At 43.1% G+C, this 19,763-nt stretch overlaps 1 protein-coding gene across 1 annotated transcript in view; it reads right to left on the bottom strand.

Annotated features, from left to right (window-relative positions):
- The window catches only part of PTPRG (protein tyrosine phosphatase, receptor type G), a 364,795-nt gene that overhangs the window by 20,078 nt on the left and 324,954 nt on the right, over positions 1 to 19,763 (bottom strand). Inside the window, exons 14-15 of the mRNA XM_026052517.1 lie at positions 15,769 to 15,860; positions 5,167 to 5,258 (exon numbers count right to left, since the gene is read on the bottom strand). Coding sequence (XP_025908302.1) covers positions 5,167 to 5,258; positions 15,769 to 15,860 — 184 coding nt within the window. The remainder of the gene's footprint in view (positions 1 to 5,166; positions 5,259 to 15,768; positions 15,861 to 19,763) is intronic.

Consider the following 19,763-nt stretch of genomic DNA (forward strand, 5'->3'; position numbering starts at 1 on the left):
GCCTCACAGCACTGCTTCCCTCTGGTCTCAGCACAGCAACACACAGGCTGACAGTATCCCTAATTACTGAGATCCGGGCTCAACGTTACACAACTTTTCCCAGAACAGGGAGGTCTCCAAGCAGCATGTTTTGGAAATGGCATCTTCCTACTGCCAAAATTCCTAGGGTGGATAGAACTACAGCACGTGTCTGATGTAAACTGTGTCCAATCCAAAAGGAATCCCAGTGTAATGACACAGTGGTTTTAGTTTAAGAAACGTGCAAAGCACAGGACCATTTCTACCTTTAATTTTGGCCTTTGTGAGAGAATCCTGAGGTCACTGGTTGAAACGAGATAGTGATCCTCGCCTCCAGCAATGACAACCATGCAAAGAACAGCAGTGAATCCCTGCCACACCACGCTCACCCACCCAACCTCTCCTGCAGCCGCACGGACCAACCCACTCCCGAGTCAGGGAGCACATAAATAAAACTGCCTGCTCCCCGAAGTCCAAATACGACCACTGTGGCATAGAAAATCACAGCTAGTTTGGGGAGCCAGAGGCGATTCCTTGGCTTGTTTTTCTCTTTTTAGAGGGAAAGATCCGTGCTCACAAAATTCACTGACTTTTGTCAATAAGAGACCAGAAGAGGAGGGGGTGAAAAATTTGCCATGGGAAGATAAACTTTGCCCTCTTGATACAAGGATTTGGAGGGCGCCTGCCCTGTACAGCCAGGCTGGGCACTGGGAGACCAGAGGATGGCAAATGCAATATTGTTTTTTTTAAAAAAAAAGAGATCCAGAAGGGATTTGGGGCACTACAGCTCACTAAATCTGCCTTCTCTATGGGACAAACTGCCAGCGGCTGCAATAAAGCGCAGTGTTAATGAACACCTCTAATTCCGCATGGAGGTCCCTGAAGAAGTGCACAGCCAGGACAGTCGGGAATAGAACAGGGTAGCTGGATTTCCAAACTGTGCTTGAAAAGGTCTCTCACAAAATGTTTCTTAAAAAAATGATCCGTTGTGAACTAAAAGGAAAAGTCGCCTTATGTATTAAGAGGTTAAAGATGAGACTTGCACAACCCAGGATCTGTCAGCACTAGATTTTGCCAGCGAAACCTTAGAGGGACCTGCTCTACTCATAAATGCACTGCAAAGGAGGCAAAGTGTGTTTGTAATACAAAATTATTCAGGATAATTAGAACAAAAGCTGCTTGTGAGGGGAAGCAGAACGTTCTTACAATACTGAGTGGCTGAGTGATAAAATGGCAAATGAAATTCAATGTTGATAAATGCAAAGTGATGCACTTGGGAAAAACAACCCTAACTATACATACACACCGACAGGTTCTCAATTTGCTATTGCCATTCAGTGAAGAGACCTTGGGGTCACTGCTGATAGTTTTCTGGAGGTGTTGGCTGAGCGCTCAGCGGTTGTTAAAAAATAAATAGTATGTTAGGAAGGAGGAAAGTAATAGAAAACCAAAAAGAAAACATCACTATGCCCCTACATAACTCTGCAGTAAACCCAGGCATTAAATACTGTGCACAGTTCTGGTCTTCTCATCTTAAAAAGAATATGGTAAAAGTAGAAAAAAAAGATAAAGAAGGAAAAAGTGCTGTGAAGCCTGGAATAGCTCCTCAAATAAACAGATTAAATAGTGCAGGCTCCTTCAGTTTTGGAAAGAGATGATTCAAGGGAGATATGAGGGATGAACACAGAATCATGCATGGCACTTAGGAGGTGATTCAGGGATGTACTTTGTAATGTAAAAACTATGAGGCACTGAAAGATGTTATTAGGCATGAATTAAACTCAAAAAGAAGTCTGTTCTTGTGGAACAAATCATACCACTCGTTGCCATAGGATGTTTTGGACAACAGAAGTCTAGAAAGCTTCACAAAAGCAATTAGAAATTTGCAGAAGAAAGGTCTATCAAAGACTATTAAACACTATTAAACATAATGATGCTGATACCATCTCTGGCTAGACAGTGACTAGATACAACCTGTGCCTGGGGAAGCCTCCAGGCTCTGCACAGTCTTGACACCATGTGCCCAGGGCACTTGGGCCACCAAACTCCAGCATGGGGATGTCCTGCAAAATGCAGCATCTCTCCTGGCCTGCCAGGCAACAAGCAGGGCAATCCAAAAACCTCCTTCACCTTTTATTGCCATTAGCTTGACTGGATTCCAAGCTGGAGCTCAAAAAGCTGGAAGCCAGCACTGACAACCCATGATTGTGGACTTCATTTTAAAAAGCTGTTTGTTCTTCAGTATTAAATTGGGCATTACATTTCTAGTTTATATCAAATATTGAAGATTCACTGGGCTCAAAGGAAACTTTAACAATTCTTTATATACAAGAAAGCCCAGTTATCACCATACAATAAAATCAGCTACTTGCATTACAATTCCCCAAAGGGAGCCAGGATTCATTTTGGAAGTACTTTCCAAGCAAAGATTTGTGAGTTCAAAGTCCTTTTTTCCTCTGTACATAAAACGCTTCCTAAGCACATTCACAAAATATTTAGCTGTAATTATAACTCATTTTAAGGGGAGAAGGGAGGGAGCAGTCAGACTATTTACTTTCAAAGCAATATTCTTCATGGAAAAAACAACACAACCTGCAAGATGCTGCCAAAAGCACAGGAAGAAACATATCCCCAAACTAGCAGCAAGTAACTGGGCAGTTTTTACCGTCTGTATCGGGCAGATTATGTTTGCTCCTTGCTTGTCCTTTCAGAGATTCCACCCTCAAAAAACCTCCCACAGCAAGATCTTTTGGATCCCTTTTTTTCATTAAAAAAAGAAAAGCATGTGCTTGCTATCTTTGGGAAGATTTATTTATTCTATAGGATTGCTCTTTTTTTTCAGCATCTCCTTGTCATCTTCTTTTCTCCTTTTAGGTGTAAAAAATAGATTTCTTTTTAAAAGCCTACAGGACTTTGGAACTCCAGGCCCCTTTCCAGAAGGTCCTGGGTAGGAAGGGCTTGGGGGACATCACGGATGCTGCGTGTGCTGCCCATTTCCTCGGCCTGGCAGACAGGATTCCAGCAGGCATAGCCTGGCTGGATCTGGTCCAACATGGGTTCAACGTGAGCTGCTTCTCGCGGCATAAATGGGACCTCAGGCTCCTGTAGCCCCCAGCCATTTGCAAAATCAGGTTCCTGATTTCTGAGCCAGTTTAAGCACTTCGGAAAAATTTACCTACGGTGTGTGTGCAAAATCCTGCGTTTGCCCTCCAGCCCCATCGCTGCGAAACAGGATGGAGAAGAAAAACAAGCCTGCGAGGTGTCGGCAGCAAGAGGGAGCTAAACCGTTATCCCAGACAGCGACCGTTTCCTTCCAATTCCTCCTCCTTCCACTCAAAGAAGGAGATTTCATTCAGTCTTGAGCAAGCTGAGAACTCAGCTAGAGAGGAAGACCCGCGGAGTGGCTGTACTGTCTCCTTCAAAGGAAACACTCCAAATCTTAACCCGTCGGGAGAAGCGCATTGGCGCGCGAGTGCAGCTGGAGGAGGTTGACTCGCCTGCAGCGGGGACCCCGGACTCCCCAGAAGAGAACTAATTGGCTAAACGAAGCTCTCGACTCGCTGCCACAGCCTGGCACTCACAGTAGGGAGCTCCACAAAGAAGGGGAAAAAAAGGGCTATTAGAGCAGCGCTTTTCTTTGCTAAAACACGGGCGGAAGGTGTCCAACATTTGTTAATAGCAATGACTTGGCGACAGCTGAAGCAAAGCCTGCTTAAAGCCAGACCAAGTTTACAGATGTGTTGCTGATTATTTTGAATAATTAAATGGTGTAAAAGCCAGCTGTGATGAATAGCACCAGGGTCACAATCCATAAATAATTGAGAAGAGTGAGTCGCATTTGATCATCCTGATCAAATTCTGCTCTCTGGAGAATAAATGTTTGTCCTGAATACCATCAACATTGTTAAATGCCTCAATATTCCTGCTCAGCCATCCAGCCAGCAGTCAATTGAACTAAATCACTTTAACACCTTACACATTTGCCTTCTTCATGAATACAAAATGTTTCCAACTTACACAATGTTTTTAGGCATCGGACAAAGCAGCTACTCTTTATAGACAGTAACCAAACAGCAACAATAAATGTTTTAAATGACCCCGTTAAAAACAATCCCTGCACATAGTCTTGCCTTTATTGCAGCGAGCACAGAAGTTGCAGATACCTGGTCCCCTATTTTCTTTCACTGCCCTGTTGGTAAGCAGAGCTGCCCCTGAGATCCCCATGCATAACATAAACCAGACTGACTGAAATGCCTAAAACTTACCCAAGAAGTGGGTAAGTGGCTTTTAGGGCCTGACTTTACAGTCTTTCCTCATGCCGTGTAATGTTTATTTGCTGTGCATGGACAATACGGGGTTGGTAACCCAGAGGGTGGAAAACACTTCCATCCATGGGCATTGCTGCCGGTTTATAGAGGCAGAGGTCAGAGTCTGTCCTAAATTGGTAGTAAGTCACCAACTTTAAAACAGTCACATTAAGTAAACACTACTGGTCAAGCCCCGAAGCCTTTCTCCTTGGCTTTACAACAAAACAAGCAATGACTTTGACAGCAATCTTTTCTGATTGAGCAGAGGACGAACAAGGACTTCAGGAACAGATCCATCAGGAATAGGGGATGCAGTCATAGCTGGGGGAGAGGTTCATAAATGACCAAAATCTGTTACTCTCGCTCATAGGGAGTGCTGTTTTGCTCCTTTTGGGTTACTCAAGGGGTAAGGGACTATTCAGTAGGACTAAAGAAAGCAAATTCTGGGCCCAAAAGAGTAAAACAAGCTTCTGGTTATATATAACAAAAGCATGGAGTTAAGAACAGCTTCTCGTTTCAACAGATATTTCCTTTGGATTGCAAGCAGCTTTTCCAATCGAATAAAAACCTGCTAAATACCTCGTGGAGGCACTAACTGCTTCAAGCAGAAGGCTACTGTGGACCCTTACTCTGTGATGGTTAGAAATTACCTATGATCATCCACTCTTAGATTACTTTTATCTAATAACAAATTGGTATTTCTCTTTTTCTTCTGATACATTTGACCACCACTCTTACCTCTGTCGTAACAACATCACACAGCTGTCACAGTGTCCCTTACTATCAATAAGCAATTAACTTTAGGAAAACACCATTTGACCAGTGGATCATTAAATCATACCTCAAAGTCTTCTGAGAACCCATGCTGGTTATTAGAATAGAGCTCGCTGATGTGTTTAACGAACTGCTTGACTGGAATTGCTTCCATATCATCTGTAGAAAGAGAGATTCAGAGCTGTTATTTGCCTCAGAAATAAAATTTCAAGATCCATGCTCTCATCTGCAAACTCTGGAGAGAAAACACTCGTTCAGTAACACCTAGAGCTGAATTCCCAGGGCCAGGGCTCATTCAATACACAATAATAAAAAATCTGGATGATTCTGGCCAATACTGAGGCAAACTCTGCACATTTTAGTTCTTAAACCTTGCAAATACAGATACCGGGTATCTGCTCCCTGCAATGTTCAACAGAAGTTCAAGGATCACCTAGTTCATAGGCAGTTTGAAGATCACTTTGGAGGAGCATTAAGTGGATGAAGGCGGCTTCTCTCCTTACCCACCTCATAAGAAAATAGGAAAGACAAAACGAAGACAAAGTTGACAATTGCCCCCATTAAGTTTTCACCAGACTGAGCAGAGACACAGGCTTCTCTCCTGGAGCAGACAAATTACTGACTTTTTCCTTTTTATATAACAATGCAGTATCCAAATGAACTTATCATGAAACCGTCGCTGCACAAAAGAACAGGCAACACAACACCCACACTAATTTGAGTTTTCTCTCCTGCCAGACACCATTCATAGCTCTGAACACGCATTCCACTGGCCCGTTTGTTCTTGCTCAGCTTAGTGCAAAATCTCCTCAATGTACCAATAACCCATCCACAAATATTTTCCTGAGAGAAAGAAATCAAAAACTTAAATTGAATTAAAGACAACCAAGACTGTTTCAAGCACCTGGAACTCTGGGTGGTTTCTAATAAAAGTGGAGTGTAGGAATATTGTCTTATTTCTCCATTTTTCAGAAAAAAAAAAGAAGTCTAGACATTGTTATAAACACCACTGCAGTTGGTGAAAACGTCATCCATGCCAAGATTCATTAGTTAATATTTTCAGTCTGGCATTTAGAAAATGTAAATTGCTGTACAACTGTGATTACTTTCAGCATGTGAAATAATCTATTGCCCGATGGCTACTCTTGTCTGATAGCATGATTTTATGGCAGTGCTCTGGTATTTATGTATCCCATTTAATATTCTTCTGGAGATCGCATGCAGTTTATGTTTACTCCCTGTAATTCGGTGGTGTATTTTTGCTCCCATTTAGAAGCCATATGGTTTGGTGCTACAGCTGCATTATAATCTGGATTCTTTTCCTTTTAAATATCTACATTATGATAGAAAAAATCCAAATATTTCTACAGATACTTAGCAAAATTTAACGATAAATAAATAGATGTGACATTTACTGTATTCAGAGTGAAAGATCTTTGGCAGCTAAAACCTCTAAGCTGTCACATATGCTTTTCTTAGCAAAGGGTATGAAGATCTGTATGTGTAAATGAGGTTCTACTTTGGCAAGAATTTTATAGATCCAGCCCTGACAATCAGATTTCTCTCCAGCTGATGGCTGTTAATATTGACCATGTCATTACTTCTCTACTCTTATTTTATCAGGTAACGCTCCAGGGTGGCTTTTTGCATCTATTGACATTTTCAGATTTCAATCAGCTTCCTTTTATTTTATTTACAAGAGGCAAGTGGTGAAGATATGCTCGCAATCTGAACACCTCCCAACATAGCAATGCTCCTTTAATTAGCCACATGCTCATTCCTGAATAACAAAGAATTCCAAACATTTGACAAGTGTATGCTCATTTTAGCAAAAAGCTGCAGCACGCAGAAATGCTGGCATTCTACAACATTTAAGTGCTAACATTTATTCTATGTAATATTGAGTACATCATCATCTCATAACAACACACATATTAATATTTTTGCAGCCAAACCACTCGAATATAATGATCTATAGAACAGCCTATAGTCCATAGCAAGCGACTGTAAAACAATCTTTCCTCTCTTGAAAAGTAACCCACATATCTTTAATTTCCTTGAAAATTGCTTGTGCTGCCACAGCAATTTCACATACTGTCACAAGAGAAATTTCATAGCTCTTATTTGGTTTTATTTTTGTTTTCTTTTTTCTTTTTCCTTGAGTAGAGTCTATCTCAGCTAAGACCAACTGAGATCAGGGACTCGCTGCAGCAGACCGGAGTGTCCAATTTAATTTTGCAGAAGGCAGAATTTAATTTTAATTGTGATCTGTGAGCCAAGAAATACATTAAAGATAACGCTCTCTCCAGTCCATTGAGTTCCCACCAATTTCAAGGATGGGTCTGCACCAGAGATCCACAGCAAAATATGGTTAGTTTTCTTTCATCATCATTGCTGCTGGTGGCAGTAGCTCTCTACCTTTATAGCTACTGCTGCAGCTCTTCTTGACTATTCACTCTCCTTAATTTTTCTCCTCCCTTTTTTCTCCTCTGTTTTTTCTCTTCTATATCCACTTTCAGCTCCCCTTGGAAGCCTCCTGTGGAGGCCGGGGTGGCACCGCTCGAGGGACCCATTTGAGCCTGTTTTTTTTCTAGCTCTGACGCCCAACCCCAAACTCCCAAGCATGGCCACAAAACGCTCTGCTTGGGGTGTATGTGTGTTTAGCTTGTCGAATTTCAGCTAAAATATCTACTATCATACTCAGCACTCTTGGATGGTATTGGCTCAGATGGTATCTGAAGATATCCTCGACCTTTCTCAAGAAAACCATCAGATACAGATATATGCTCAGAATAGGCCTTTCCTTGCAGAGTCTGCACTCAGAGTCTTTGGTTAAGCCTCTCTTCCAGCTGAAGACAAATGGACTTCAATGACAATAATTCTTTTAGTCGATTGAAGAGATTAATGGAATCCTATAATGGCTAATTAGGAGCTCTCATAGCTGCTCAGTGCACATTCCCTTCTGCACCATACACTTTTTCTCATCTAGAAACCAGAGGGACATCTGGAATTGTCAGGATGATGCTTACGTTTTTTGAGACCTGCTCATTATTCCACGGAAACAGGGAAATGTTTTAATAGCACACCTACACCTCTAAAGCTGCAGAAATAATTACAGTTCTGACTAGCTGGGGTTCAGCCATCTGCTATGCAAGTGTAAATAAACTGATTCTGGATTTACATCACTGCAAAACATAAACTGAATCTGGCACCATACCTACATATTAACCCTTTGGGTTATGGAGAGAAAGAAGTAATCTTATGTGGATGGGGTGAAAGTCTCCAGGACACCAGTGAGGTGATGATCAGAGGCTCCTGAAGCTGGTAAGTGGGAATAGGATTCATTACTCTGTTAGACTTTGGAAATTTAGGTCCACTTTACATCTTCCCTGGCCAGTCCCAGAGGACAGGCTGAGAGGAGCAACAAAAGCACAACAGTGAAGGGGGAGCATAATGCAAGTCACTTCCTGCCACAAAAGCAAGACACCATGAAAAAAGTCACATAAATCTTCACTTGCACCTAAATTTCCACAAAATGTCAATAAATGAAGAGTCTAGGATATGTAATGTATTCTTTCAGAAAGCAGCTAACCTTCAAAACAAGTCCAAGGTATTTAGGAACAATAAAGTTAGTATAGGGCTACATTTAGAAGTTGGATAATTAGTAATCCAACCAGGGAGGATATCCCCATATTTCCTACTTAATAAGCTGCCTCTGTAATGCAAAAGCCATTGGGGTCAATTTCAGGAGAAAAATGGGATATCATATCAGAGGTGGCGCCTCCACATAATAAGATCTCAGATTCAATTTGATTCATTTATAGCCGGAGAGCTCGCTGGATGGTTTAGTGGTATTGGATTGGAATAGAAGGATTCGGGTCAGGAATTAATCCAGAAGGTCAAAAAACGATGCACTTCTTCATGCTACCTTTGTCCAGTTTGAAATTTAGGTATTTCTGAAGACCAGATGTTTGACACACACAAAGAAGTATTGCTTAAAAAAACGACCTTTGCTTTTCATTCGGTTTATAAATGCTTCCCATTCTCAGCAATTATCTTACTAATCTACGAAAGTCTGATGTCCTCTGTGTCTTACGCTTTGCTTTTTATGTGAAAGCTTCTTCTGTTGCTTGTGACTGCAGGTCCTCATCCGGAGAGTGCTGGGACTCATGTGCCATGGATGTACGCTGCTCCACGCAGCAAGCTTTGCTAACGAATCCAGAGAATGATTAGCTGATTTCCGGCAAGGGGAGAGAAGGATTAGCCGGCAGTCGGACACATGGGTTGATCCCACTCATTGCCACGAGAAATGGTGAAACGATGGGCGAGTCTGCCCTTTCTGACGGCAGGACAAACCTAAGCTGGCTCATGTCAATCATGAAACCACCATTAGCAACATGAACCCTGGAGGTCCGCCCTCAACAGCATGTCCTCATAGGTCTCATTTTCAGCAAAAAAAAAGTCTACCTGAGGCTAGAAAGAAATGTCCTCCAGCAGGCCCCTCATGGGACTGGATTTAACCTCTTGTCGAAAAATAAAGCATTTGACTTCATAACCCACCCTGGGAACCACTGTCCTACATCCACAGCATTCAGGTGCTTTCTGCTCCTGGCAGTGTGCTTTTCTGTTCGGTTGGTTTTTTTATTGCCCCTGAGTTTCATTTTCCCCTTTAAATTTGGTTCGTGGATATGTGCTTTTAAAAAGTCGGGTGCGGAACAGGAACTCCTGCAAGCAGCTGGAACATCTGGCATCAACATTTAGGACACGTGTTACTCGAAACTGTGCCAAGCAGCCGTCCCACAACCTACAGCATACAGCAGGTTGACTGAAGGTTGCAGAGCAATAGCAAGAGCAAAAGCATGATTTAAAGCACTGTAGAGGGGAAAAATACACAGATGCAGCTCCACCAGATTCCTATTTCCACAGCCAGGAATGTGGCAATTGTAGCACAAATTTAAACAGGATCTATGCAGCTGTGCTGTGCAGTGTCAGAGTACACACAACACAGAATCCTAAAGCCCCAAGAAGTCTCTATCTGGGCTGTCTGTAGAAGCATTGCTGATCATAAAGAATATTGCAAGGGTAGTGCTGTAATAACAGCATCCCCTTGGGTGAAATTCAGCCCTGCTAGAGGTTACGGAAAACAAATCCCATCATCTTCAATAAGGCCAGTTCTCCACTTTTACAGAATAGCTTAGACTAAAAACACTCAATGTACAAACTGTGAGTACCCATGGAGTGCACACGGTGGGCAGAGAACTGGACTAGTACACATGTAACTCCAGGCATATCCATGGGTAGTGCCCGTCTTTCTTCTAACACTTCTAGGTTTAATGCATTTGTGTCATATGCATGTGCCTAAAATTATGTAATGAGCTGGTTTTCCTCGCTAAACTGTTTAAAATAAGAATGCAAAAGAAGAGTTTGCATTTCACGCACAACAGTTAATTTTTCGGACCGATCACTTCTTGCTTTATAATAATTTCCAGAAAGATATTAACGGTTTTACTTGTATAACACAAATATTAATTAACTTATGATAAGATAAAGTCAAAAATAGTCTTAATACTGATAACGTGTCTGCTTTCTATCATGACTATATGCATAAATAATAACATGGCAATATAGTAGGCTTATGTCTAGGAGCTCAAAGTTCTTGCTGAAAGTCCTTCATCCTCTGAAGTCAGTGACCTCAGTAGTTGGGATAAATTATAAATCAAAATAAATTAAGATAAATTATAAACTGCTGAGAGTTTATTACTGGGGACACTTCTCCTCATTAATGATCACGGTTTTTGTTATTATGCGCTTATCAAGCACTGCTTCTGATAAAAGCACCTTTCAAACTGAAAAAGCAAGAAAAATGCTAAAGATATATAAAGAGTCTTGGATAACTGGGCATGTTGAAACAGAAAGACCAAACCCACAGAATTCTTCTCAGCAAGACAATTATTATCTATTTGTTATAATCAAGTCAAATGAACAGAAGGGCAGGTTTCTGATAAAGCACACATGAAAAAGCAGAATATGAAAAATCACCTGTGTAATATTGTAGCTACATTCATCTCTCTTGCTTCGAGATTTAATCTACTGCAATGCTATTAGCCATGTGTCAGTCAGAAATATGAAGATGTTAATGATAAAATTTTATACATGTCAAAATAAGAGCTCAGTTTAAATTTGCTTGTACAAATCTTAGATTAGGTTATCATTAATTATAAATGCAATATCAATGCAGTTCTTCCCTCTAAGCAAAAAGAAATGGATCCAAAAAAGCTATTTCAGTCCAAGAGAATGAAATACCGTGAACTTTCCTCTAGCACAGAGATTCAATATAGTTTTAAACTCACATATTTGTAATCTAAGGTCCCAGTTGTGCCTTCCATTACCCACAGGCCTTGCATTTAAGCACAGAGAGGTGCAGCTTCCCAGGTTCAGTGAGAGCTCTCTGCAGTCATCCAATGGTTTTCAGAAAAGGGCTTGTCCCAAAATCTCTCCATTTTATGTGGCCATTAGGAGAGCCCACGTCCTGGGACGTTTCAGCCACATCACAAGGACCACAGCAGAAATTCCCTGGTGTGCTTCACAAGCAGGGCTGGTGGCAAAGGAAAAGGCAGGTGGAAGTTCCCTAAAGCACCTTGATATATTCTTGGTTTCAGAGAACGTCTGTGTTTGCAATATTGCATTCATGGCTTTAATTGAAGCTGAAAATAGGTACAATTCACAATATGGTGCTGGAATATAAATCCGGAGGGAGCGGAAAACAGCTATAACACCTTAAACAGCCAAAGAACTTCAGCTCTGCGCTCAGGGAAGGGCTGCATGCCCTTGGGAATAAGTCCTCTGCTGTAGCTGGCACTTTTCCTGGTGCCGAGCCAGGCTGTAGCCCATAGGGTCACTCTGTATTGTCACAAGGCCTTGCCATGGAAATGTCTTGGGATGCAACTTGGGATGCAACTTGAGACAGCCACATCCTAGCAGAAAAAATAAGCCTATCAAGTATGCTTAAGTGCAGGTCCTCCAGCAAGGACCTGCCATTTCCTTGCTGAATGAGACACCTACTTGTACAATCTTTTAAAAGAAACAGTCCAGTGTCCAGTGGAAAGCACCTGAAGACATGAGCAGTAAAGGGCTGTGCTTATAGAAAACACACCTCTCCTACATCCATCCGATCTACCTACCTTCCCCATTCATCTACCACTGACACACTCATCAAAAAGGTTCAAAGGAACTAGGTTTGTTGCCTGTATCCAAGGAACTTCTGTAGATAAAAATGGAATAACGAAGAAACATTTGTAAAAGTCTGCTGAAGATTCAACAAAACTAAGTCAGTAGCCTGAAAGCTTTGGGGACTGCTTCTTGTAACCACGAGAAAACAGAGGGAAGTGAAGAAGGGTCGTGACTGCACTGGTCTTCATACCCCTACATGATAACACGGACACTTTCTCACTGCAACACACTTGGCTAGGCTGGGATTTTCTAGGCTCATGCACCCACATCAAGTCATTCCTGAAGAAGCAAGATAGTGTCTCTCCCACAGACTCTGCCACTAGTTATTTTAAAATACAGTATTCAGAAAGCCCAACAGAAGTTAAAAGATGAATCTACTGCCATTTAAATATGAAATTGCATGCGTCCTGATCCAAGAACTGGGAAGGGTTCCTGAGTTTTGCAGGCCAGACATAGCTGAAATGACTGGCATCACATCTGAGACATATTACTAAAAATGGTGAAAGGCATCTGGAATAATGGGCTAAAAGAATCATGTGCATCAGCCAAGCAGCCATTCTGCTCTTTATGAACTGGCCTATGGTGAAGACTAAGGACATTTTTGAGCTTTGCCATAGGGTCAAGTCTCAAGTATCTCTGCACTGATCTCACAACCAACCAGTCCTGCTAATATCCATGCCAAATGCCTGTTGTGCCCATGGGCCTGGGCAAGGAACCACTGCAAAGCTCTGCAAGCTCCACAACAGTTCACCACCTGAGAGCAGGAAAGCTCTGAAACAAAGACGAGGAGGAGGATGGTGGTAAAGGTGGAATTTGTGGGAACTCTAGTATTTGACATCATCTAAGCTACATGATGGTGAACTTCTGCCTTGCTTTATGAGGCAGGTCTTGTGGTGAGTAGCACACAGGAAGACTAGGCAAAAAAAACTAGGCAAAAAAAAAAAGGAAAAGGAATAGGAGCTGGTTTAGTGAGAGCGAGATGTTGCCAAGCCTGAACATTTATCGTGAGGAGATCCATGTAAAGTGATGTGGATATGGCCAAAATTAACTGAGTGTAGAGAATATGGAGAGATAATTCTGTTGAGTTGAACAGCGGGGAGTTTCAGAAGTCTGCCATTGATTACAGATGCATTGCTGTCAGGCATAAGGCTTATGTGGGTTAAGATTTATACTGCAGTTAAATATCCAGTGGGTGACTCGGTTAATGATACCTCCTTTGTCCTGTGTTTCTCTAGATCAAGCAGAGCAGATAATTATGAATAATGACAATGATTTGGGTCTCTGAGCAAATTTGCATAGATAAGCACATGCCTATGGGTGATGTGGCTTCATGCACAATAATTAAGCACGTAGGCCACGGGAAGTGAAATAGAAAATGGGCAAAATCATTCCTTTATAGGCTTTTTTTTTTTCCTTTTAGATTATGGACCTACTAAGTTATACTGTATAGCTGGGAGATCAGTTTTATGGTTCCTAGAGCTGAGGAAAAGGAAGGTAGGTGTAAGCATAAGAGCAGAATGTGGTGTAGAAAGACATACCAAAGCTACCTCAGAGCATCTGGCACATCAGTAGAGCAGAGTGGTCGTGCACAGCGAGACCAGCCCAACTTCAGTCACCTCCCGAGCTGCGTCAGGACGTTGCTGCACCTGGATCCCCTGGACCTGGCACAACCAGCCCACACCTGGGCCTTGACGAGCCCATAACCAGCAGAACCAGACCTGGTTCTGTTTTCTCTGGCCAGCAGCTCACTGTGTGCTGCAGAAGTGCCCTGGCAAACTTCTAAACTGAGAGAAGCACTGTTCCACGAGGGCCCATTTAAATGTATTTTTAAGACAGTACAACCTAGGGAATAACAACCTAATAAGGTTACTCCTAAGAAACTTGCTTTTGTTAAAATGTCAGTTAAATTTTACTGCTAGGATCAAGATGGCAAGTAAGATTTTCTCCCATCCTCTGGCAGCTTCCAGAGTTCAAAACCTTACCATTTCATCAACTGGGATCAATTCAAGGGAGAACATTGCCATTCGATGTTTTGAAGGAATTTCAACAGGCTGCCTAGAATGGCAGCAATAGCTGATGTTGCTGAGCAGTGCCATTTAGCAGCAAGTAGATTGGGAGAAACAGGCCTCCTCCATATCTGCAGATAGGGAAATGTTTAGCAGAGCTTCAAGATCATTTGGTGCTGCACCTTGGAAGTAGGAAGAACAGAGTTCTCCTGCTATTTAGGTTCTTTTAGGAAAGCTCGTTGCAGGTGATCTAAAACCGAAACATCCCATCTCATGTGAGTCAAAGGAAAATGAGGGGAAGGGTAGCTCCTTGCTAAAGAAAATGAGGTGGCCAGGACATGCACCTTTGTCTACAGAAAGGACAAGTGATACCGGTCTGGTAGATGATGTTCTGGTAGAACATCATCTTTTCAGAGATGCAGTATCAGGCTGCAAGACAAACCTAATTGCATAGCATCTCCATACAAATGGAAGAGCTAATCTTCCATATTAAACCTCACGAATACAGAATACTTTGAAAGACTCTTTCTAGAAGGAACACCTCATGTTTCTACTAGATAAAATCAGGGAGAATACAACTTTTCTCCAGGGCATGTTCTTCTCTTCTGTACTGTCATGTCTTTGAATGTTTCTATTAAAATTATCTGTAGATCACATCCTAGATCATCTACACAAATTACAGAATATGAGAAGGAAACTGAAAACACCACCTTGAATCAATAAGTACAGCCATTGGACAGACTGAGATTAGCACAACAATTGGGGTATCTTAATTCCAGCAGCGAATCTGAATAACATTGCAGAAGACAGCGACTGCACAGGCCACTGCAACATCAAGCTGCTTTCTGTCATCACTGTTTTAAGAGAACTGAATCCCACACTTGAGAATTCCTAGGGAAATGTCTAATAGAGAGAACATAGTGCCAAACTCCGGCTCCAGCTTTGCTCTCCACGCAGCTCAGAGAACAACTGGGCCTTTGGTAACTCGACGAAGGCCAAATTAGCCAACAACTTTGGACTTTTTATCTTTGTTTTCCCCATCTCTGCACATGTTGAGAGAGGGGAACAAGCCAATTGGTCTCAGGAGAGCAGTGGAGCTGGTCATCCCTCGTCCACAACCCACACTGACACTGCAACCCGTTTCCCCTTGGATGCAACGCGGTCGTATTTCTAAGGAATGTTGCTCCTGTTCTTGACATTTCACAAAGGTTATTCTGAAATTTTTAATTAAAATAATGTGGAAGAAGTGCCTATGGAAAAGCACTGCACTGGTACTCAGAGCCCCACTGCAAAGCACATGAATTTCAATGAAGCGGCACTGATACAACGAATGTCTATGAAAAAAAATCATGTTAACCACAAATAGCAAGTTTTCTCCTTTAGGGAAATAAAAGAGGCTTCAATTAGTGCAAATACAAGAGAGCCTGTCTTACCTGGAATAGGAATAATGGGAATACTTTCATTGGGGACCACACGGGGTGAGCTGCTGTCTTCCACATAGAAATGTGCAGTCTGAAAACACTTTCTGTTAAAGGAAAGAAAAATGCAGAGTGTAAAACACTGACCTTTGAGAAACAACCCCAAACTTTTGCACGTGATCTGCTTCTCCACTCCATTTCTGCTGCACTTCCACGTGCTACAGTTTAAAATGTTAGTGAAAACACAGAAGTTTTCTACAATTACAATCCAAATTCCTGATTCCAGTGTACCCCACTTCATTGACATGACAGCCACTCACCCTAACTACCTCCCTGCTCCCATTCTGTATATTATTGCTAAGCATAACTGAATATAAAACTGTTCTCAGAAAAGTTAGTGGTTGCAAAACAGGTTTCAAATAAACCATTCAGAAAGAAATTGTGAACACAAGAAATAAATTCAGCATATAATTCAAATCAAATCCAGCAAAGACACTACGCTTACTGTAAAACTTTCAACAGCTAACCGTGGAGAGAGCAATGCAGCCTCTGTAACTGCTCCACGTCACCATGCTGTTCTGATATTAAAGTTATCCTTCAAACATTGCAAGTTTTATGAAGCTTATAAACCTCCTCCCTTTCTCCTCCTGTAGACTGGAATCACATCCGCTGCTATCAGAAAAATGGCACAGACTCTTAGTTTAGTTTGGGCCCCATTTCTACCAAGGCCTGTAAAGAACAGAAGAACTTATATCCACATGGATGGTTTTTTTTTTACCTGTATTTAATGCAAAGCAGCGAGCACAAGCTGGTCATCACAGAAAGGTACCGAGCAGAGTAACATGAAGAGATCCAGGGAGACTCTGCATGGTGATGGTAAGCGAGGCAGGGTTTTCCAGCCCCGGCGTCACTGCTCAGTGCCGACTTAATGAGCTGCTCGAGGCTGGAACTGAATATTTAATGAGTCGTGCTGGGTGCGGGCGGCTATTGTGGCAAGCGAGGGGTCCGCGCTCGCGTTGGACAGCGGCGTCCCCGGGCCACGGAGGTGCCCCCGGCACCCCGGGCGAGCTGCCCCTCTGCACCTGCACTAAGTCTGCGCGGCCCCTTCAGCACCTCCCTGCGTGGAGCGGCTTTGGGAGAGCGGCCGCCAAGGTCCTGTGCCGCGGTGGGCACGGGGAGCCCGCGCTCTGAGCACTCTCTCAGCTAAAGCAAACCCCTAAAGTCACCAGGGCCGTTTGTTTGCTCCGCACTTGCTGCATTTCTGCGCATCTCTTTGCGCTTCCCGCGGCGCTTTGCACGGCAAGCACACCTCGAACACAACTCAAGCCAAAGCCGGGACGGGCGGCTCGTGCTGCCCAGCGTGGAGCAACCCCGCCTCAGAGCAGCTTCTCCCAAGCCGCCGTCTTGCACTGTGTGCTTATTTCTCATTTATGTGGTGCGTGTGCTTTGGTGAAGGGGCAGCGTAAAGCTAATGCAGCCACAAATGCGGACGCCCCGCACGGCTCAGCGGTGGGAAGCCCCAGCTCAGCTCCCCCTCCCCACGCGCTCCTGCTCTCGCTCGCTTCTTTTTCGGCAGCCTTTATTTCGGACAATGCACACCCTGGGGGCTCGCAGCAGAATAAATCAGTCACACACAAGGAAGAAACTATGAATATGAAACAGGCCTGAAAATGTTCCTGATTTTGATGTATTTGGGCCTCCTTGAAGCCCTTTCTCCTGGTAACGAAGGCCTTAGGAAGGTGTTTGATAAGAACAGACCTTTATGAAGGGATTTACAGGATTTTTTGTCATCCTCATGATACTTATGAAAGGTAATAATTTCTTGTAATTTGCTACTTTATACTCTGAGAGGCTCTGATAGGCTGGCATTATGATTTTTGCTGTTTTTTATGCAGCCATGAGTTCGCTTTTTCATGACAGTCTCAAAACACATAATTGTGTTACATAATCACATTGCATGGTATTGTAAGGCCCACAATGGTGATAGCTGCAGACATAGTTAGAATAAGAACATATTAAATTAATATTTCCCACAGTAAAGTCTGCTGCAAACACTGAAGTCATTAACAATTCCATATTTTTTTCCTGAAAGACTTCCAGCAGATATCTTGAAAAGGCATCACCACACAGCTGACCACATGTTCTCCCAGTCTCAAACAGAAATACACCCTTACAGCATCCTCATGACTTTATAATGCCAGCTACCAGCAAGTTTGGGGAACACATACCTCTCAAATACCCATTTTTTGCCTGCTCATACTTGTCTCAACTGCTTCTGAGCATTAAGTTTTCCAAATCTAGTCCCAGGCATGAGCTCTGAGCATTGGCCATGCCCTGGCGGCTCTGGAGACATCCTAAGTCAGTGCTGACGGGATTGTGTGGGCTTGGATCCCAGATAAAGCAGGATAAAGCAGCCTGAATCCTTAACAGACCTTTTACCATTGGTTTTACCGACTCACTGTGTGAATTTTCCACCAAATTTTGGTTCTTGAGCTGTTTCTTACTCTTGTACTTCTCCTCCACGTCGTTCTGGGACATCTCCCAGAGTCCTTGGGTCTTCAGGGCCCCCCCTTCTGGACGATGCCCATTTTTTAAGCCTGTGGTCGGGAGGCTGAGGAAAAGGCTGGGCCCAAGAAAAGCTTTTTGCAAACTCGGGTCTATTTTACAGTAGTAAGTACTGCTAGCTGAGACTGAGGCTGCTGAAAGCCATTTCAGACAATTTAGCACCTGCTTTCTCCTTCACTTTTGGATATTCCTTCCATCCCCTGGCATATTCCTCTACTCATTACCTTTCTCCCAGCTCTCACAGAGCCGTAAGTGGCAGCAGTTGCTAAGGCTACGAGAGGCTGGAGTAAATCTGTGTGTGCATATGGGGCGGCTGGGTAAAAGACAAGAAAATTGCTTGTTCGAGTCATTGGAGAAGCTGCCATGGAGAGAGGTGGGAGTGGATGCAGATCTGGATCTAGGTCTAGACCAGGTGTGATCCAGAGGAGCACCTCAGCCCATAACTCTGCATCCCAACGTGGGCACACGCCTGTGTGCACATTCTCTGAGGAAACCAACATCAGCAGCAGAAAAAAAAAAAATTTTTTTTTTCTTATAGCTAAAATTGATCCTTAGAGTGAATGCACAAACAGGATTTGTCAATGGCATAAATGATTATTAAGATCTTTCCGACTAAAACACTAACTTCCGAACAATCTCCATATTGCTAGAGAGGTTAAGGAAAAGAAAATCACAGCCCCGATTTTGCTTCAAGAGTGCACATCTTTTCTGCAAAACAGCAAAGAGTCTGTTGTCCCTGGCCGAGGCCCGTGTGCAGTGAAGCACACACTTCTCTCTAGCCCCATATGTTTTTTTGGCTGCCTTTCCCTGGGGTGCCATAACCGTGCGAGATCGTGGGGATCAGACACACAATTGCCACATATGGAGGAAAAAGCAGAAAGTAAAACATTGCGAGATTAGCATGTCCCCCGAGAAGGAGCAGAGGCAGGGCCGGGAATGCTAAGATCGCATTAGGGAAAGCATCTCCCTGCCCAGAGACTTCCCGCACACACACCAGCAGCGGGTTATTAAAGCAAACCGAGTCCAGAGCGGCAGCACCTTATTATCAAATTGCAAACATAAAAAGATGCCACGAGATGGGCTTGATTATGATTAGCTGGGTTAAATGCTTGTTCCCTCTCTGCTGAGCAAAATAACTGATTAGCTTCTGCAAAGGAAGAGCTGCCTCCTGAGATTTTTGACACTTGAAACAGGTTTTCTTGGTTATTAGTTAATAAACGTCAAGCAGCTTCTCCTTTATCCTCATCTAGAAGTATGAGGGGAGAATGGGATCACCATAAGCGTTGGTAAGCACAGACACATTTAATTTCCTCACGGCAGCCAGAACCTTGGAGCTTCGTTAATTCTGCCTCCAATACAGAGGCAGAGCGTGTGTGACAGCCCTGGGAATGCAGGGAGTAGTTTGGAGGGCACAGCCTTTCCCCCTTTGCATTGGGTCTATCCCG

Source organism: Nothoprocta perdicaria, unplaced genomic scaffold, assembly GCF_003342845.1.
Source record: "Nothoprocta perdicaria isolate Ctin4 unplaced genomic scaffold, notPer1 scaffold_9, whole genome shotgun sequence".
Classification (NCBI taxonomy): domain Eukaryota; kingdom Metazoa; phylum Chordata; class Aves; order Tinamiformes; family Tinamidae; genus Nothoprocta; species Nothoprocta perdicaria.